We start from the raw sequence: 23,180 nt of genomic DNA, 5'->3' as shown, positions 1-23,180 counted from the left end.
TAGTACCTCCCGTTTTACTTAAATTCTTTATATTCTTTCCTATATTATTAGTACCTCTTCTTTTAGAACGTTATTCTTAATATATAGTTTAATACTAGAATAGAATTCATATAAGATATAGAATAGGGATATTTTTATTATTAAATATATAGAGTTATTATATGTGAATTCTATAAGAGTAAGCTTTACTATCTAGTTATTTTACTAGTAGCTAGTATAGTACCTCAAGTATTATTTTAGAGTTTGGTTCAGATTCTTCGTTTATTTATTAGTTTATAGGTAAAATATTATACTTAGCTATTATTAAATCTTTAAATAGAAGTATAGACTTAATTAGAACTTACTTATAAAGACAGATCTTTTATTAGAGATTATATCTATAGGTATACCGAAGTCTTTAATAATATAATATATAAATAGCTTTACTAGCTCAGGAGCCGAGACCATTTTAGTAATCGGAATATATTATATTATTTTTATATATCTATTAATAATAATAAGTATAGAATTATATACTTTACTATAAAACCTAGAAGAGGGTAGCCCCGTAATAAAGTCTATAGTAATTTCTTGCTATGGCTTAGAAGAAAGAGGGAATAAACTAAGTATATTATATAATAGATATCTCTTTATCTTAGTTTATTAATATATAGAATAAGTTCTAATATAGTCTTTTATATTCTTTCTTATACTTTACTAGAAGTACTTTCTCTAGAGAATCTCTAGTATCTTACTAGTACTAAAATGCCTATTTATAGGATTATTATAGTTAGCTTATAGTAATTCTTCTTTAAAAGCCGGCTTATTTAGTATATAGATAGTACCCTAATATCTTAATAACCCAGATATATTAAGTTCCCAAGTCTTAATAGCTCTAGTAAAGGTCTCCTTTAAGAACTATTTATACTACCGGTATTATACTAATAAATTAAGCCTTTAGTATTATAATAGTAGTTTAAGTAATATCTCTTTGCTTTTCTTATATACTATTTCGGATCCAGTTACCTATATAGCTAGAATCCGTAATATATACTATTTATAACTAGCTATACTAGTAATAGGCTCAAGTAGTAGTATTTTTAGTATTACTTTATTACTAAAATAGATTTCCTTTTCGGAATTCCTTAGTATTTTACTAATTGAGAAGTACCTATTTTCTTTTTCCTAAGCCTTATATTATAGTATTATAGGAATAGTATAGTATCTTATTACTATTACCTATAGGGTTCTCTGTTCTATATTCTATAGCTTATTATAAAGTATAAGTAGTAAAGTATCTTTATCTATATCTGCTATAAAGTCTGGCTTCCTTAATAGCCTATTAGTAGGATTATTATATTCCGGCTAGTATTCTAAGATAAAGTCAAAAATAACTAGCTCCTCTACCTATCTTATTTATTAACTATTTAGTTTTCTCTTAGTTATAAAGTATTTCAAGTTATTATAATTTATCTTAATAATAATAGTATACCGGGTATATACTAGGTAATATTACTAAGTACGGAATACTAGAATAATAGCTAAGAGTTTAAAGTTATATATCTTATACCTGCTCTTAATTATAGTTATCTTTTTTAAATAGAAAATAATAGGATATTACCTGGCTTTTGCTCCCTTACTAAAGAGCTAGGAAATTATACTTATAACTATAAATCCTAAAGTATTTGTTTCTATATAAATCTTTAAGGCTAGGTCAAAATAATAAAGAATTAGTACTATTATAAATATAATTTATAGCTCCCTAAAAGCCTTATTTATCTTATCTATCTAGCTAAACTAATATAGTAGTTTTCTATTAGTTTTTAGTAAATTAGTTAATTCTTTTATTACCCTGGAATATTTATAAATAAACCTCTAGTAAAAGTTAGTAAAATCCAGGAATATTTAGACTTCTCGGATATTATTCTTTAGGGCCGGCTATTCTCTAATAGCTATAACCCGGCTAGCCTCTATTTCTATATTATCTGGGCTAATTATAAATTCCAGGAACTCTATTCTCTCTATATTAAACTCGCATTTTACTAAGTTTATAAAGAGCTAGTATTACTATAACTACTCGAATATATATCGGACTACTATTATATACTATTCTAGGTTCTCTAAATAAATTAAAATATTATCTAGATAGACTATATAAATAATATCTATAAAATCTATTAGTATATAGTTAATATATACCTGGAATATTACTAGAGTATTAAATAGTCTAAAGGATATAATATAGTATTTAAAATATCTATAGTATATTCGGAATACTATCTTTTACTTATTACTCTTCTGTATTTATAACTAATAATAAGTATTCTTTAAGTCTAGCTTTATATATATCTTTGCTCTATAAAGTCTATCTATTATCTTACTAATAAGTAATAATAGTATTTGGTTCTTAATAGTAATCCTATTCAGATCCCGGTAATTAATATATAGATATAGGCCGCCTTTTTTCTTTAGAATAAATATAATTAGGGTACTAGCTAGGCTAGTAGAATAACGGATTTACTTCTTCTCTAAGCTAGTATTAAGATATTCCCAAAGAACTTTAAGCTCCCTTTCTAATAAAGTATATATAGGACTATATAGTAGTTAGAATCCTGGTTCCAGATCTATATAATACTCTATTATATAGTAGTCAGGTAATATACCTATAGCCTTTATAGAAAATACTCAGAAAAGGTCCTAATATTTCCTGGGAAATATAGCTATCCCGTTTATAGTAATAGTAGTAATTCTTTAATTATCTATTATAGGATAGGTAATTAATAGAAAAACATATGTCTTATACTTTATTACTTTAGTAAACTTCCTAATATTTAGAACTTTAATCTTCTATAATTAAATCTAGTATTTCTATATTGCCTCCCTAAAGGAAATTAGAGGATTAACCTAATAAAGCTATAGGAATCCAAGTATTATATTAATATAGTTTAGATTAAAATTATATAATATAAAATATATATTAGCCTTTCTTTAGTTTCCTAATATATTCTTAGTAATAATCCCAAGAATATAATCTTTATATAAATAAATTCTTTTTCTCTCTAATAAGAATAAGGAAATTACTCTTAATATTAATAGAATACCTATATCTAAGGCTAATCTTTTCTTTATATAATTAGCCTCTATACCCGAGTTAACTAATATTCTAACTCTTTACCTATCTTTTCTCGTCTTAATAATAACCTCAATTACTATTCTCGTTTTAGGGGCCTTACCCTCTGTAATATAAACGAATATAACTATTACGGGACATATCTGTTTCCCGGCTTCTTTAGTTCTAGGTATTTATATATCTTATAGTCAGACTTATTATAGTTATAATAAGTCGGTTTTCCCCGATTTAAGTAAATAGTAATATAGTAACCCTTTTTCTAGTAAATAAAGCAAGTTATATCTGGTCTTATAGATCCTAATACGGGTATTATATTAGATCCCGTTATTATACTTTCGCTATCCCGGTTATATAAATCTTATAATAGAAATATATTTCTCTTCTATTTTCCCTTATTATTTCTTTTCTCCTTTTTCTAATTTCCTTTCTTTTATTAACCCATTAGCTTATTATTATATTCCTATTAAGTAAACTAGTTCAAGTTATTCTCGACTTTTATAGCTATAGAAATAAGCTTCTTTCTTTCTTATAGAGTATTTTCTTAGTAATTAATCTTGTTCCGAATCTCCTGCCTTAAGCTACTAAATAAGTTATCTTGCTCTTATAGTAAATCCATATATCCCAAGTTATCTAATAAGCTATCTAAATAGGATATAAAGCTTTAGATATTCTAACCTAGCTACTATTTTATATCCTTAAACTTAGTAAGGATATTATTACTATAGTTCTCCGGATCTAAGATAGAATTCTTTATAAACTTAATAAAGGTCTCCTAATCTATAGTATTAATATCTACTAATTACTCCTTATATTTCCAGATATCCCTAGCTATATCCTTAAAGCAGGAAGTATAATATATAATCTTTACTATATCTATAGCCCAGGTAATCCTACTATCTTTATATTATTTTAGCTTTGCCTAATAGAAGAAGTCCTAGGCTTCCTTAATACTCTTTCCCTTATAGGTTAGTAATTCTCGGGTTTTTGGAGCCCTATAAACTAAACGTACTACTAGTAGTATAATAGGTTCTATAATAGGTATCTAAATATTCTCAAGATAGTAAATCTGAACTTCTAAATTCTCTAGATCCTCCCTCTATTATATCTCTGCTTCTAACTTAGTAATATAATAATGAGCCGCTGCTAGCTTTTCTATTATTATTATCCTGCTAGCTAGTTCTGGGAATATCTGAGTTCTACTTCCTTCTCCTAATTAGGCAGTAGCTAGAGTAGCTAACTGGGTACTCCCCTAGATACCTGACTAGGTCGCCCTAGTAATAGTAGAGGCGCTTCTTCTAGTTAATACTCTAGCTATTAGTAGTTTTATCTATTAATGGCTTGACTATCTTGTAATAAACTGCTTTCCGAAGATTAGATTAATTAGAATATAAGATATATAATAGTAGGGTAATATATAAATAGTCAAGGTAAGTAAGCTATAGAATAATGCTTGCAAGTATAATTAATTCCAAGAATTAATTCTAATAAGAGACTAATTAATATCCCTTCCAAAGCTAGGAGCATTTCCCTATATATTCCCTAGTACTTAGCCAGGTATATGAAGCCCTTTACTTAATTAGGAAATCTCATATGATCCGTATAATTCCGATTACAAGCTATATCCAAAATAGGAAACTAGATCCATAATATCTAATACCTATCTATATGCCATTATATATACCTATTATATAGGCTTAAGTAGTAATATTTCCGGTATTATTTTATTACTAAAATAGATTTCTTTTTTGGAATTTCTTAGTATCTTACTAATTAAGAAATACTTACTTTCTTTTTCCTAGGCCTTAAATTATAGTATTATAGAAATAGTATAGTATTCTATTACTACTATTTATAAGGCTCTTTATTCTATATTTTATAGCTTATTATAAAATATAAATAGTAAAGTATTTTTATTTATATTTATTATAAAGTCTGGCCTTTTTAATAGTCTATTAATAGAATTACTATATTCTGGTTAGTATTCTAAAATAAAGTTAAAAATAGCTAGCTTCTTTACTTATCTTATTTATTAATTATTTAGTTTTCTTTTAGTTATAAAGTATTTTAAGTTATTATAATCTATTTTAATAATAATAGTATACTAGATATATACTAGATAATATTACTAAGTATAAAATACTAGAATAATAGCTAAGAGCTCAGAATTATATATCTTATACTTATTCTTAATTATAGTTATTTTCTTTAAATAAAAGATAATAGAGTATTATCTAGCTTCTATTTTCTTACTAAAGAGCTAGGAAATTATATTTATAATTATAAATTCTAAAGTATTTATTTTTATATAAATCTTTAAAACTAGGTTAAAATAATAAAGAATTAGTAATATTATAAATATAATTTATAGCTTCTTAAAAGCCCTATCTGTTTTATTTATTTAGCTAAAATAATATTATAGGTTTTTATTAGTTTTTAATAAATTAGTTAATTCTCTTATTATCCTAAAGTATTTATAAAGAAATCTCTAGTAAAAGTTAGTAAAACCTAGAAATACTTGAATTTCTTGAATATTATTTTTTAGGGCTAGCTATTCCCTAATAGCTATAACCCTACTAGCTTCTATTTCTATATTATTTGAACTAATTATAAACCTCAGGAACTCTATTTTCTTTATATTAAACTCGTATTTTGCCAAGTTTATAAAAAGCTAGTATTATTATAATTACTTAAATATATATTAGACTATTATTATATATTATTCTAGGTTCTTTAAATAAATTAAAATATTATTTAGATAAACTATATAGATAATATTTATAAGGCTTACTAGTATATAATTAATATATATCTGAAATATTACTAGAGTATTAGATAGTCTAAAAAATATAATATAATACTTAAAATATTTATAATATATTTGAAATATTATTTTTTATTTATTACTTTCCTATATTTATAACTAATAATAAGTATTCTTTAAGTTTAGCTTTATATATACTTTTATTCTATAAAGCCTATCTATTATCTTACTAATAAGTAGTAATAGTATTTAGTTCTTAATAGTAATTCTATTTAGACCCTAGTAATTAATATATAAATATAGGCTACTTTTTTTTTTTAAAACAAATATAATTAGGGTATTAGCTAGATTAGTAAAATAACGGATTTATTTCTTTTCTAGGCTAGTATTAAGATATTTCTAAAGAACTTTAAGCTCTTTTTCTAATAAAATATATATAGAACTATATAATAGTTAGGATTCTAGTTTTAGATCTATATAATACTTTATTATATAATAGTCGAGTAATATACCTATAGCCTCTATAAAGAATACTTGAAAAAAGTTCTAATATTTCTTAGAAAATATAATTATCCTATTAGTAATAATAGTAGTAATTCTTTAGTTATTTATTATAAAATAAGTAATTAATAGAAAAATATATATCTTATATTTTACTATTTTAGTAAACTTTCTAGTATTTAGAACTTTAATCTTCTATAATTAAATCTAGTATCTCTATATTATTTCCCTAAAGGAAATTAAGAAATTAATCTAGTAAAGCTATAGGAATCCAAGTATTATATTAATATAGTTTAGATTAAAATTATATAATATAAAATATATATTAGTTTTTCTTTAGTTTCCTAGTATATTTTTAGTAATAATCCTAAGAATATAATCTTTATATAAATAAATTCTTCTTTTCTCTAGTAAAAACAAGGGAATTGCCCTTAATATTAATAAAATACTTATATCTAAAGCTAATTTCCTTTTTATATAATTAGCCTTTATATTCGAGTTTATTAATACTTTAATTCTTTATTTATCTTTTATTATCTTAATAGTAATCTTAATTACTATTCTCGTTTTAGGGGCCTTATTTTCTATAATATAAATAAGTATAACTATTACGAGATATATCTATTTCCTGGCTTCTTTAGTTCTAGGTACTTATATACTTTATAACTAGACTTATTATAGTTATAGTAAGTTGGTTTTCCTTAATTAGAGCAAGTAGTAATATAGTAATTCTCTTTCTAGTAAATAAAGCAAATTATATCTAGTTTTATAAATCCTAATATAAGTATTATATTAGACCCTATTACTATATTTTTATTATTTCGGTTTTATAAATCTTATAATAGAAATATATTTCTCTTCTATTTCTTTTTATTATTTCTCTTTTCTTTTCTTTTATTCTCTTTCTTTTATTATTTTATTAGTTTATTATTATATTTCTATTAAATAAATAGATTTAAATTATTCTTAATTCTTATAATAATAAAGATAAGCTTCTTTCTCTTTTATAGAATATTTCCTTAATAATTAATCTTATCTTGGATCTTCTATCTTAAGCTACTAAATAAGTTATTTTATTCTTATAATAAACCCATATATCCTAAGTTATCTAATAAGCTATCTAAATAAGATATAAAGCTTTAGATATTCTAGTCTAGTTATTATTTAGTATTCTTAAACTTAATAAAAGTATTATTATTATAGTTCTCTAAATTTAAAATAGAATTCTTTATAAATTTAATAAAGATCTCCTAATTTATAGTATTAATATTTACTAATTACTTCTTATATTCTAGATATTCCTGGCTATATCCTTAAAATAAGAAGTATAATATATAATCTTTATTATATTAGTAGCTCAGGTAATTCTATTATTTTTATATTACTTTAACTTTATCTAATAGAAGAAGTCCTGGGCTTTTTTAATACTTTTTCCCTAGTAAGTAAATAGTTCTCGGGTTTTTGAAGCCTTTTAAACTAAGGATATTACTAGAAGTATAATAGGTTCTATATTAGATATTCGAATATCTTTAAGATAATAAATCTGAGTTTCTAGTTTCTCTAGATCTTCTCTTTATTATATTTCTATTTCTAACTTAGTAATATAATAATAAGCCACTACTAATTTTTCTATTATTATTATTTTATTTATTAGTTCTAGAGATATCTGAATTCTACTTTCTTTTCCTAATTAGGTAATATGAAAAGTACTTGACTAGGTACTTCTCTAAATATCTGATTAGATTACTCTAGTAATAATAGAGGCACTTCTCCTAATTAATACTCTAGCTATTAATATTTTATTTATTAATAGCTTAACTATCTTATAATAAACTACTTCTCGAAAGTTAGATTAATTAGAATATAAGGCATATAATAGTAGAATAATATATAAGTAATTAAAATAAATAAGTTATAAAGTAATATTTATAAGTATAACTAATTTCAATAATTAATTTTAATAAAGACTAATTAATATTTCTTTTTAAAGCTAGAAGCGTCTCTTTATATATTCCCTAGTACTTAGCTAAGCCTATAAAGTACTTTACTTAACTAGGAAATATAATCTTATATAATTCATATAATTCTAATTATAAGCTTTACCTAAAATAGGAAACTAGATCTATAATATCTAATACTTATCTATATACTATTATATATACTTATTATACTATAGTATTTATAATATTAGGCTTTTATACTAAATATATTTACTAAATTATATAGAGAGATTTTATAAAACCGTTTTATAATATACTATTTATATTAATACTATATAATATATATTTTGAAATATAAATAAAAATAAAGCTAATATATTTTCTAATAGAACTTAGATAATATTAGTTCTTTATTTTTAATACTATTATTTAGTTCTTTCTTTAGGCTACTTAAAAGTTATCTTATTTCTAATAATATCTTATATTTGTAATATTTATTTCTATATAGTAGAAAACCTTATATAATAGAAAAAATAATAAGTATTTTAATTTTAAATATTTTAAAATCTATATATATCTTAATATCTCTTATATTTTCTTATAACTTATATTCTATAGCTATTTCCGGATACCCCAAGCCTCTTTTACTAGAAAATCACGTTTGTATTATTGCCCTTATACTTAATTTGTAAAGAGTATTCTTTTATAATATAATAGACTTCTTTTACTATAGCTCTATTACTAAGCTCTTACTATTCCTAATACTTATAAAGGGGTCTTATCCGAGCTCTAAGGCCTTATACCTATACAAGAAATCATAAGTTATAACTCTGATTTTTCGGTTTGAATTATAATAAAGGAATAGCTTGTCCTATTCCTCTTATAGTAATCTATCTCCGTAACCTGCGCTTAGAATATCCGCACTACTAGTGCCCTCCATGGCTCTGGCGCTTCGATCATCCGCCCCACCGTATTGTCTCATATGATATATGTCTCTGTCCCTCCCCTTCTGCTTTTAATTCCCTACAATTTCCCCGAATTGTATAGTAGAATTCGAAATCGGCTTCAGTTCCCAACTCTTAATGATTTTATTTTTGACTCACATTTTATGCGGCACTAACCCTTTATAGCTAGCCCGATTCTAGACCCTGCATTCGCTTACTTCCTTGTCTGAATGTCACGTGGACTTCTGCCTGAGGAACTAGCCGATGTCGGCGGATAAGATACTGACTTAAAGAATTGAGGAGCGGTAGCACGTGCCAACAACCACCAATTCGGCTGACCGAAGGCAGATTCTGGCTCCTTGATTGTGTCATCCACTTTGTGCTTGTACAGTTGCTACTGTAGCGAAATCGGCTTCCGCCTTGAACACATCTAGATTTTTATACTCAGCTATAATACCAAGACACCTTTGCTCTCACTAACCCTATTCTGGCTAGCTGTCTGCCTAAAACGAGGATAAGGATAAGGCGCTAAGGCCACAATTCCTCGCTGTCACGTGCGAGCCAAACCAATCTCGCCCTGTTAACAACACAAGCTCTTATTGGGTGGATAAGCGGAATTTGGGTACATAGAATTTTAATGAATTGATACAAAGTTATCCTATAGGGACTACAACTATAGGTGTTTATATAAACCGTTAAAGGATAGCCAACGGTAGGCAACGGTAGGCTCCAATACCTTATAATAGGTAGAAATGCACCTTTTCGTGACTCAATAATCATGTGACGGACACATGACCTGTTAGTCATACGTGACTCAGAAATCATAGAGATCATGTGATGTGTTTATCCTGTTTGCTCAGTCTAGCTGGCCTCTATATATTTATAGTTAGATGATCCCTATCTTTCCTAATAATGATAACATTCATGCCCACCTAACTATTACTGAATCACTGATTCACCGCTATTATTATCGTCCTTTTCTGACAACGCCCTTGTTGGAACTCGGTTCCAACCAACACCAGGTAGTATGGGATCACACGATAGTGTACTGGACGCGCGCTCCGCACGCCGATGCCCTGAAACAGTGGGTGGCTAAGCAAGGGGAAGGAGAGCAAAATCGCCCTTCCACTCTCTTGGAACGTGTTACCCTACTCACTTCTGCGTACGGCTGCGACTCTCGTTGCAATTTAGAGGCCATGTAAATAACAAGAACTCTGCTACAAATTGTTACAATGACTAACCTCCCTACACTGTCGCATAGGGACTACACAGTGGGATGGATTTGCGCCTTACCTGCCGAGATGGCAGTGGCTGGGGCTATGTTGTATGAGCATTATAATCCTCTACTGTACAACAGAATTCATGCGATCACAATGTGTGCACACTAGATCACATCAGAAGGCACAATGTTATTCTTGCCTATCTCCCAACTGGAGTGATTAGTACGTTGTTAGCGGCAAGAGTGGCGAATTAGTTTCCAGCTGATATCGATCGTATGCCGATAAGCACGAAGACACCGCAGTTGTGATACCGTCTCGTTCATAGGCTCTGTAGTATTATATCCACCAATATCGGCATTTGTCAATACAACGTTGTATTCGCTCATACTTTGTGGCAACCACAATTGCCTTTGTCTTCCTCTTTCTATCGTCATTCGCGTCAACTAAACCCTTCTCCAAATCTTCCTCTTTACCTTTCTTTCCCCGATGGTCGATAGACCCCTTTCGTCGGGGATGATTCTTTCGTTGGAGATAATTGAGAAATTGCCTGACATGTACCCACAAGAAATGGCAGAGGAAGAGAAGGACGGTCAGCGAAACAGTAAAGGCCCAGTAGATCCATAGTTTGTCAGATAGGACTGGCCCTTTAGACGGGTCCCAGTTGAAAAGTGGGAGTATAAAGAGAATCTGCTCTAGATATCAGGATTTTCCAGCTTTCTTGGCCATTTTATATAAACAGGAAATCAGGAGAGGGCTAGAAGAGATATTACGCATAGCAAAGAAGGTTGCGGGTAAGAAAAGCATCGTTAGCATAGCGACGGTTTTCTGCGACTGTGCCATATTGCGGTTCTACTCGTTCTCGTTCTGAGCTAGGAAGTTAGATACCTGGCAAAGGAGGTCAATATGTTTCGTATGACTTGTTTAATGGGAAAACGGGCATAAAGACCTATAATAGATAGTGATATATTAATGCACTATTAAATGCCCTCCATGTCTAATAATCACTATTAGCACGTCTTTCCTAAAGATATAAAGTCTGACGTATCTCCTGTCTAGCCAGGGCCAAGCACTAAAAACCTGGTCTCTTGACTCCCAAAGCTAAGAGCATCCCTATTCTTATTACTTACTAGAATACCGTCTACTGAGGTATTAATATACTGCACACACGCACGCAACGTACTAATCTTCATGTTCAGATAGTTCAAGGCCGCAGAGAGTAAGCGCCCCAATAACTGGGTAGCCGCTAAGGCCTGTAATTCGTGCTTAATCTCTTATAACGTCTGGATGCATCCCATAAGATCTGGGCGGTTATACGTCCTATTAATATGCCAGAATCCCCTGAGAACAAGCTCTAATAGATAATTAGGAATCTCACCGCTAGAGGCAAATATCTCGCTACACAAACCATGAGTTGCTCTCATAATAGTACCCCGAATATAAGATATAGTTTTATTATTCTCAAGTTAGGGACAAATAGCCGCGGAGAGTTTGCATGCGATATGAATGCGACTGAGACTCGGAAAGCGGAAAGAGTAAACTATATAGGTCAGAAGAATATCCTTGGATTCTGCTACCAAGTAGTATCCGACTCACTCTCTTTAGCCTATTCAGTTTTATTCCACACACTCTCTCCAGACCACTCAGAAAGGTATCCTGGCGATAACCATTATACTATAAAATGGGAATCGAGTCTATTAACCATAAAGACGCCCTTATTACTATCGAGCGATCTAGACTTTATTAGTTTCTGAGCACAAATTATATATAATAAGTAGGGGTTTCTGTATAAGACTCTCATATAGCTAGGCTCAATGCTTTTTGGATCTTCTTTACTACCGAATCCTATCCTTAGATAGCCCGTAAGACACTCTGTAAATATCTTTATCGAGAATTTCCTCTACTTTTCTAGCGAAGCTAGAAAATCATTCGCTTCTAATATATTTATAGATAAGATAGTTTGGACAAGCCCCTTGATTTGCATGTTATCTTCATATCCCTGACCCCGTAAACCCTATAGGATATGTTCTCATTATTGTCTCCAAGCTCGGCATTACGTATTAAAGCAGTACGCACGGAAGCATTAGGCATCGATTTCAGACAAGTGCCAGTAACTAAGGTAGAAGGTTAACGGCTTATAGAACCGGCTTCCATGTACCGCGAAGAAATATCCAAGTCTCGGATTTGGCAAAGACCAGTTATATAGCCTGCGTTAGTCATGGAGGACCTTGGGTCATCTTCTAGAAATTAACTACCGTCAAGATTAATTCCTTTTAATAGTTAGTTCAGATTTAGATAAAATAAAGGCTGCCACGTCAAGGCAAATCGACGATCTAGTTAGCAAAGCAGCTACACAAAGCGCGCTCCAGATAATGAGACATATACTATTAAAAGGATATATATTTGCCCATACTACAGTACCATTTCAGAGAGCATTATTGGACTTTCGTTTACTCTTGGCGCTAGTATGTGGACGGCTTATACTAATATACCCAATCACTTAGCTATTCCAATCTGCCGTCGAATAGCCACAAGACGATTTAGGCACCGATAAGCTGGATACAGACCGATACAGGTGCCACACTCTGAACAGGACGTTTGTTAGGAGTCACAAAGATGTATTCATTGCATTAGCCTATTAATAGAGCAAGTTCTGCCTAATTATGCAATAGAGTATAGCAAGGTTATCCAGGCTACAAGCAAGATAATGACCTGAGTTCTTCTACAGAGAACAGTGATGTTGCAAATCTTAGCATTCAAACACGTGGCTTAACCCTATAGAAATAATGCCGATGGCCGGCGATATGGGAAGATCCTCAGGCAGAAGTCCTCACTTCATGCGTAATAGGGAAGTCAGCTAATGCAGGGGTCTGGAATTAAGCTAGCCATAAAGGGTTAGTGCCGCATAAAATGTGGGTCAAAAATAAAATCATTGAAAGTTGGAACTGAAGCCGATTTCGAACTTTACTGTATCTGACCCTTCTGTAACGGCGGAGGCTTATAAGGTAAGTTAATTCTCGCGTTACTGAGAGTGTTCAGGAACGTGACACCAGATCCGGTAAACTCGAAACTATTTATAGCAGCCCGTACCTGGTGAAGAAGATTAACCGCAAAGTCCGGGATCTCTAGGGCTTCGCTCAAATAGTCATCGCGAGAAAGATATCCCGGTACGGCCGCCAAAGCTAGTATGCTTCGTACCGGGTGCCCCTTAGGCAATAATACGCCCGAGATAATATGCTTGGATATAAGGCAATGGATATTAGTGGCCGGCTTCTTTTCCCTTGCTTTTGTCAGAGATGGGTTACTGACGATAAGGGCCTTGATACGTTTAGCCATTAAAGATTCCATACCAGTGACTTTATATATATCCGTAAGCCTGACAAACTCGATGGTAGTAGTAACGGCTTCTTCTGGTGGTAATTCATCAAAGATGACTCTGCCGATATATATCCACTGTACCAGTAGCTCAAAGCTCCGTATAGAAACGATATCCTCTTCTTCCTTTAAGGTTATAAACTGTTTCTCTCCTTCCTGGAAGCTCCCGTTAAACGCAGCCGCAAAGAATATAGATTGCTGGCATAGCAACCCTTTTGGAAGTTTATATTTATGGCCAGTGGGTTCGATTCGAATTTTGACGTACGGTTCGGAATAGAGCGGGAGGAGACTGAGAAGGCATGTTAGTAGGAACGCGCTTCACCCTCAATCCACTGACTCATTAATGAAATCTCTATAAGGCACTTTAAGAGGCCACTTCTGATGAGATTCGGCGGTTATACTATACGTCAGCAATGGTTCAGGCTCTATTATTAAAGTTTTTGAAAGGTCATGGGCGCTAGGGTAGTATTCAATCATTTATAGCAGTGTTAATGAATGCTTATATTACCGTACCCTAATCCCTCAATTATAGGTTAAAGGTGTATGGACGGGAGCTATTAGTATTGTTCGAGGGTACCAGCTACAGAAATGATCGATCATACTCGAAGGTGTAAGCTGGTGAGTTGAGATGTTATTCGAGGGCTTTGCTACAAACGACTGGCCGCACTCGCATATTAGAGCACGAGTTGCTGATTGAAATGTTGCTTGAAGTAATACACTTACCCCGCTCTCTTATCAGTTGGTACACGTGACTTACGGACTAAGGCATTGTTAAAACGTTTAAGGCACCCGTAGTGATCCAGTACTTGTTTCATGCACGTCGCCCCAGTAGTCTCTATATATAGGCTGAAAATGGTCCTGTTATAGATAATCAGGTGAGACAGAGGTCCTGTAACTAGGGAGGCCCTAGAGTGCTAAGCGTACTGGGAAAGCAGTCCTAACCGAGAATCTGTCCTGGCCCATTTGTCCTGGGACAAATGGCCATCCGGGACAGACTATCTAGGTCAAATAGCCACCTAGGGCGGCTCCTATTACAGGAGGTGCATCCTACCTACGCTATCCCATTACTAATATCCCACGGCGGATTCCCTCCTGTAACTAAGGGAATCCTGAGACGGTCTGGAGGCTAGGTAGAAAGCCCTAGATAATAATTCAAGCTAGGATCTCTCAGTCAGGACTAATCTATATCTGGGACGAGTTACCTAGTACTCATATAAATCTGGGGTTCCCAGAGTTATAGGAAGGTTGCTCTAGCCAGAGTTCTGTGTTAGGACAGTACTCCTAGCTCACGAACCGTCCTGGGCCTATGGTTTTTGGTTTTTATATATGGTTTTTATACACTACTTGTTTCTATATTTCCTACTTTTAATACTTCTCTATCTAGTAGCTATAGGTATAACTTAGTATATATGATATTTAAAATAAAATATATATATTCTATCTAAAAGCAATAAAGAAGTATAGAGAATAAGTTAAACTATAATATAAGAAATAGTATCTAACTACCTTATCTATTATAAGGGTTAATAATTAAGTTTAAAGAAGCTTACTTCATTTACTAGATAGCCTTATATAATGCTTTATAACTTATCTCGAATATTATTAGTACTAGAGACTTCTATTTATTAATATACTATAGCCAGAAAGATAAACTAGGCAACTTACCTATAATAAGTAGCTAATTATCTCTTCTAGTCTTTCTTTCAGATTTAAGTACTCCCTAAACAAATATCTTTATATTTTAGTTAATATTATCTATTAGCTTCTTCTTAATATACTTTCTTATAACTTCTACTTAAAAGATCTCTCGTAATAAAATATTACCCTAATAGACCTTTATATACTTTTTAAAAGATTTTTTACTAATATTACTTAATTTATAATAAATTAAGATAATAAGAATCTATTTTTTATTATTAGTAAAATTAAGAAAATAATAAATATTATAATATATATCTAATTATTATTTAGTATATCTTTATTAATATATTATTAAGAAATATCTAGGCTATAATTATAATATCTGGCTTAATTAGATCTCTATTCTAAAGAAAATAAAAGAATTATAACTTATTAATATTCCGAATTTACTAGACTAGATAAATTTAATAAATATAAATCTTCCGGATATTATAGTCTTAAATAAACTATTTTAGATATAATAAATATATTATAATTCCGAAGCTACTAGTTATTACAAGAATATTCTTATAATTATTTATAGAAATATTCTTTCTATAAGATTTACTAAATAATACTAGGGAATTTATAATATATCTATTCTTTATATAATATAAAAGTTTTCGGGTAAGGCTCTTTTAAGACTTAATAAAAAGATTTAAATAATCTTATAGCTTTTTTGCTTATAAAATAATTATAAATAAATAACTTTATAAAAAGAACTAGAAGCTAATAAAAGATATTTAAAGATTAATAACCTGTCTGGTTTTAATATCTAATAACTTCTAAAGTTATATATAAACTCTAATTATATTATATTTATAAGTAATATAGGCCTATATATAACTATAATAAAAGATATTATTTTAGTAAATAATTATATATATTTGAGTAATATATAAAAACAGAAATAGTCTTATTAAAATATATAAATATATATAGAGAAAGGCTTTTTTAGAAAGCAAGTATTACTAAATAAAATAAATAGCTAGTATAGCTAATATCTAATAAATATAAAGAAAGAGTTTATAGAATAATTAGTAAAAAAGTAATATAAAAAGTAATATAATAATATCTAGTAATAATATTTCTTATATAAAGTATTAATAAAGAAATATAGCTAGAAGAGGCTATTTATAATAATTATAAATAATATATAAAAGATAATAAATATTATTACTATTATATTTACTAATTAATAAATTTATTAAAATATATAAAAGCTTATATCTAATAGATTTATAAGAGTATTTAAATAAAGAACTATAAATAGTAGGATTAGATTAATTATTATAAGTATTCTAGTTTAAAGTCTGGCTTATAAAATAATTATATTTCAGAACTCGAAATAATATATATTTCCTATAATATAAATTAGCTATATTAAGATATTAGCTCGACTTTACGAGTCTAAAAGCCGGTATTAATAAAAAATATAGTAATAAATTAAATACTTTAATATAAGAGAAAAGAGATATCTAATAATATAAGTAATTAAGGGAAAACTATTAAGAAATAAAAGAAATAAGAAGCTATTACTTATAATAATAATATATATAAAACTAATATCTATAACAAATAAATAAAAGCAAGAATAACTATTTATTATATAAATAAAAATAAAGGAAAAGAAAAAGAAAAAAAATCTAAAAATAGAATAAAAGAATAATTATAAGATTTTATTAGAAAAATTGAATTATAAAGAAAATAGTATAACTTCTTTATTTATTAGAGTTAAGAAATAGTTTCTATTAAAATATTATAGGCTAGAAAAATTTATTTTATAATTCGGAAAAATATTAATAATTATTTTTATTTAAAATATATAATTCTATAATTTTAAAATATAAATACTTAAACTAGAAAGAGCCTAAACTAGATATTATTTATTTTAAAACCTTTTAGTAAAAATTACTTTATTAAAGAAAGCTATAATTAGCTTCTAAAAACAAATAAATTATAAATATAAATTTGAATTATTTATAATATCTTTTTAGGATTTCTATAATAGCCTAAATTAGATAAGTAATTAACCTTAATAATATATTTATAATAAGGCTTTTTCTAAATATAGTTAAATTATATAGCTTTTAAATAAGCGAAATCCAGAATTAGTTTAAATATAAGAATTATTATTAATATAAATAAAAAGAATTTAATTTTAAAAAATTAAGAGATTTTTTATAAAATAGCTAAGCTTATTAAAACTCTTATTAATTCTTATTAAACTAGTAGACCGAGTAAATAATTATAATATATAAAACTAAAAACAGAAATTATTAATTTTAGAAAAACTTTAAGCTTATTTAATACTTTTAAAACCTTTATTATAAAACGAATTCGAATCTTTTTTACTATAACCTAATATAATAAACTAATACTAAATTAAGATTATAGAATTAGAATAAATAATTAAGATATAGTAATATTATTTATTATTAGTTTAAGAATTAATAAAGAAATTTATATATATTAGAAATAATCTTCTATTAATCTAAATTTAAAATAAAGAATTAGACTTACTTTTCTTTTAACTAAAGAGCCTATATTATACTAATTTATATTATTTATAAGAATATTATTTTATTTATAATAAAACCCGAGATTTTATAAGAAAAAAAACAAACTATAAATGTCTTTCTATTTATAGTTTATATATTATATAAAAAGAATAAAAAGAGGCTAGTAAATATTAGTATAAAATTAGCTTTATAATTATTATTCTTAATAAGTTATAATATAATTCAGATATAATAGCTTTTTTTTTAGAAATATTAGCTTTTTTAAAAAAAGAACTATTTATATTAAAAATAAAAGTTATATTAATATAATATAATATAATTAGAAATAAGATTAGATCTAATTATATAATTCAAAATATAAATTATATTATAAGATATAAAATAAAAATATATTTATATTTTCTAAATAAATTCTTCTAATTAAAAAATTATTTAAATAAATAATATAAATATCTAAATTCTTATTTAAATATACTAGTCTTATTTACTACTTATAATATATATCTAAATAATTAATTAAAAAAGATTATATATATTAAAGATTTTAATTTTATAGCTATAAATAATATATAAATTTATAATTATAAAATAAAATAAATAGTTTTGGCTATTATTTAAAATAAAATAAGTTTATTAAATATTATTTAAGCTTCTTTTTAATATTTCTATTTATAAATATATCTTTCGAAATCAGGAAATAAGCTAATATATAAAAAGATATTAAGATCTTAGTATTTTTTAAATAAGTTATAAAGATATACTAGTAAGCTTTAATAATAATCTAAATTAAAGATTAGAGAATCTTATATTTAAAAGCTTATCTAATATTATAAAAGAAATAGCTTTTATAAAATTAATTATCTTAATAAACTAGTTTATTACTATAGACTTTAGAATCTTTCTTATTTCGCCTATTATTTCTAGTATAATTATTTCTAGTATAATTATTTCTAGTATAATTATTTCTAATATAATTATTTCTAGGAAGTTTAAATTTACTAAAATATATTTTCTATTATTCGGAAAAATAGTAAAATCTAAATATATTTAATTAGAACTAATATTTATTTCTATATAATAAGACATATAATATTCCGAAATAAAGTTTATATAATTATATCTTATATTTTATTTTATTAGTTTATTATTCTATTTATAATATTTTATAATTTTCTAGTATTTTATTTATAGGTTTCTTATATAATAAATAAAATCTAAATATTTTTATTATAGAATTTAATATTTTAAATTTAATTTCTTATTAATTATAGATATTATTAGATATTTAAAGTTTAGAGGCCTAATATAAAAATATAATATTAGATAAGAATTATATTAAATATTTAAAAAAAAATAAACTTTATATAGCTAGTATAAAAAAGTTTTACTAAATAGAAAAAGAGTAATATTTTAAGAAAATTAATAAGTACTTTTATAATAGTACTTATATTATATTATATTTGAGCTAGTATAATTTATATTAAATAAGTTTAATATTTATATTATTTTATTATATTTAATTATAAATTAGATATTAAATAAGATATTTAATATAATTTCTAATTATATTAATAATATAATTTAATAATAAAATATTAAAAAAAAAAGCTTTAGTTTTTAATTCTCTGGCTTATTTATTATTTAGTTACTTTTCTAGCTTATAGAATATTTTTATTTAAATTATCTTAATTTATATATTATAGGCTTTATAAATTTATTTTAGCCTATTTCTAATTTAAGAAACTTAACTTATAATACTTGAATTTAATTTTTAAGCTACTTATATTATTTTAAAGAAAGTTCTTAAATAATTATATATCTAGCTAATATCTAATTATATATTATTTTTATTAAATCTTTCTAACTTATTTATAAAAAGAAATTACTAAAAATAAATATAATATTTAATACTAGTAAATATAAAAATAGAAGTTTAGAGCTAAATACTTTCTTATAGCTTTATAATACCCGAATATATATCTTTTCTACCTTTATTAGCTTGCTTTAATTAATATAAAATAAGCCTAGATTATTAATTATAATAAGTATTAATATATATTTTAGTTCTAGGGCCTTTTTCTTATTTTATAATACTCGAATATATATTATTTTTACTTTTTCTAGTTTATTTTAATTAGTATAAAGATTATTTAGATTATTAATTATAGTAAATACTAATATATATCTTAGTTCTAGAATTTCTTTCTTATTTTATAATACCCGAGTATATATTACTTCTGCTTTTATTAGTTTATTTTAGTTAATATAAAGCAAGCTTAAATTATTAATTATATTAAATATTAATATATATTTTGGCTTAAATACTTCTTTATAGTCTTATAATATCTAAATATATATTACTTTTATTTTTTCTAGCTTGTCTTAGTTAGTATAAAAGATATCTAGACTATTAATTATATTAAGTATTAATATATATTTTAAATTAAATATCTTTTTTCTATTTTATAATACCTAATTAATTTTTATTTTTATTTTTTCTAGCTTATTTTAGTTTTTATAAAAGTTATTTAAGCTATTAATTATATTAAATATTAATATATACTTTAGTTCAAATATCTTTTTATAGTCTTATAATACTCGAATATATATTATTTCTACTTTTTCTGATTTGTTTTAGTTAATATAAAGGTTATTTAGATTATATAAAGGTTATTTTATTTTCTTTATATTTATCTTATTTTTAAATATAGCTTGTTTTTATTTAATAATATATTAAAGTAGTTATTATTATAATATTTATAAGTTTATTTTATTTTTTATAAAAACTATTATAATAATATAACCTAATACTAGCTATATAAGACTTTTATTCTATTCTTTATTAAATATAAATACTATTTATAAATATATATAACTATATATATTATATTTTTTAAACCCGAATTATTATTAAAAAATATTATTTAAATTAACTAACTCAAAGCTATATAGTAAAATAATAGCCTTATTAAAGTCTAGTTCTATTTTTATAAGCTTTTATATCTATTAATTATTTAAGAAATTTATATATTAAAAAAATTCGAATTATATATCTTATTAATTAAAATATATTTATAGTTATAATAATTTTATTAATATTAGGTTTTATTATTAGATCTAATTAAAAATAATCTATTATATTATATATAATAAATAATTTTTATAAAACTCTAGTTATAGGCTTATAATCTAATAAAGTTATTAATATATATTTTAGATATATATCTATTATAAATAAAATAAGAGACAGGCCGTTTAATTCTTTAATAAGTTCTATAATATTAGGTTCTATTTATTAGTATTATATAAAAAGTTATATAATAAATAATATATCTTTTATAATATTTTTTTATCTAGATATATTTAATAGGATCTCAAAGCTTTTTTTAATATCTAGTAATTTCTAAATATAGATATAATAATCTTAATTAACTTATAAAAATTATATTATAATAATAATTAAATTCTAATTAAACTAAAAAAGGAATTAGTATATATTAATTACTAAATAGTTAAGGTTTCTAGATATTTTGGGGTTATTATAATTATTATAAATTATTAGCTAATATATATTCTTCTATAAATTAAATTAAGTTTTAATTATATATATTACTTAATTAATATTATTCAAGTCTATACTAGTAAGCAAATTAGTTAAAGAATAATACTTTAATACCTGCTAAATAATATCTCGAAAACTAAGCTTAAGAAAATCCTAATTATTTGTATTTAACTAGAATATTACTATATATTTCTCCTTATATTATCTGATATATTTAATTACTAGCTAAGTTTTTCCGATTCTATTAAGACTATATAGAATAATACAGGATCGACTATTATAACTATAAAGCAGTTTATATATTTTTAATAACTTCTTCTCTCTTGTAATAAATTATATAGCTTTAGGAAATAATGCGAGATTGAGTCCTATAGTAAACTGTTCGAAATTAATACCTGTACCGGTTAGCTTTATTACTTCAGGCAGTAATATCTAGATAAGAAACTTACCCTTATATAATTTATAGATCTCTTCGTCCAGCCGCCTGAATACCTGGTCCCTTCTCTCCCTATAGTTCGGTACTATAGAAATATCGAAGACCCCGATTAAGTAATATGCTTTATCCTCTTCAATTATAGTATTATGGCGCTCTGCCCAAGACCTCCGTTCTTTAATACTGAAATTCGATAGTATATTGCCTCGGAGAGCATTCTTCTCAATACCGGTAATCTCGTATATCTTAGATTCAAGTAACAATTTGCTCCCAAGTCGCTCACCCCTCTAAGCTGAAAAAGTCAACTAGCCTTGGTACGATAAGTTCTTGAAGTGTCCAGCCTCGGGTAAACCATCGACTCTTTCTGAAAGCCTCTTCCCATACCCTCTGATCCGTTCCGGTATTAGGTTTGCAGATATCCGAAAGGTAAACGTAGCAGTGCACAGCATTCTGATACCACCGAAACATGGAATTAATCGCCGCGCCAAGCTCGACCGTATTCTTTTTATCGATATAACAGGTATTAACCCAGAAGTATTGTAGTCCATCGGCTGTAGCCTGCTTCGCGCAGAACTGTATCTTCCTCCACCCAGCCTTGCTTACGGTCTGGCTCATGTCCGCACCGGCTTCCATATCCTGAAATATAACCTCTTCGTCTCCCCAGGTATGAGAGAGTATTGCGTAAGCAGGGACATTGCCGCTGGGAGGTTTGCGAAAGACGATCTCGCCGTCGGATTTGCGATGTAATAGGCGTATGAAAGCCATGGGAAGGGGTTCGCAAGCAATTTCATGGCAAGCGCGACTCGTGTGACTCGTTCGGCATATCGGCGCAAGTATTGCGATTTAAAGGTCGACAGGATGGGAAGCAGACGTCAAAGGACGGATCGTGAGAAGGATACGCAGTCGTGATCATGGGCGCTGCCCACGAGGCTGCATTGTGGCGCTTGCATAGCGAAGGCAGACGACGTGGAGTGACGCTTTCACGTCGCTCATTTCATTGGAAGGCTTAAGTGCTGCAGACTGGATCCTGGGATAAGTTGCTTATTGCGGTATTGCGGTTGGCTCGAAGTTGACAAGCGGCCAGATAGATGATCACGGAGTATATTCGCAGACGCTGAAAGAAGTATCGTGCACAG

General features: G+C 27.0%; 2 protein-coding genes across 2 annotated transcripts; both read right to left on the bottom strand.

Annotated features, from left to right (window-relative positions):
• Positions 1–13,436: 13,436 nt before the first annotated feature.
• On the bottom strand, positions 13,437–14,138 carry K444DRAFT_519241 (uncharacterized protein; the record flags this gene model as incomplete). The annotated part of the gene is made up of 1 exon (XM_024873935.1): positions 13,437–14,138. A coding segment is annotated over one exon (702 nt), but the record flags the coding sequence as incomplete, so codon positions are not given.
• A 7,742-nt stretch (positions 14,139–21,880) lies between these two features.
• On the bottom strand, positions 21,881–23,180 carry K444DRAFT_607838 (HET-domain-containing protein). The gene is made up of 2 exons (XM_024879250.1): positions 22,061–23,180; positions 21,881–22,006 (listed from the first exon to the last, which is right to left on the bottom strand). Exon 1 carries the CDS (start codon positions 22,807–22,809, stop codon positions 22,324–22,326), a length of 486 nt encoding a protein of 161 aa, XP_024742180.1. The 5' UTR covers positions 22,810–23,180; the 3' UTR covers positions 21,881–22,006; positions 22,061–22,323.

The sequence above is a fragment of the Hyaloscypha bicolor genome, assembly GCF_002865645.1.
Source record: "Hyaloscypha bicolor E unplaced genomic scaffold K444scaffold_16, whole genome shotgun sequence".
Taxonomy (NCBI): domain Eukaryota; kingdom Fungi; phylum Ascomycota; class Leotiomycetes; order Helotiales; family Hyaloscyphaceae; genus Hyaloscypha; species Hyaloscypha bicolor.
This window is presented reverse-complemented; position numbering and strand designations above follow the sequence as displayed.

What these genes read in the sequence shown, in the direction of transcription:
- K444DRAFT_607838 (XM_024879250.1), bottom strand. Translation starts at nt 22,809, where the DNA reads ATGGCTTTCATACGCCTATTACATCGCAAATCCGACGGCGAGATCGTC.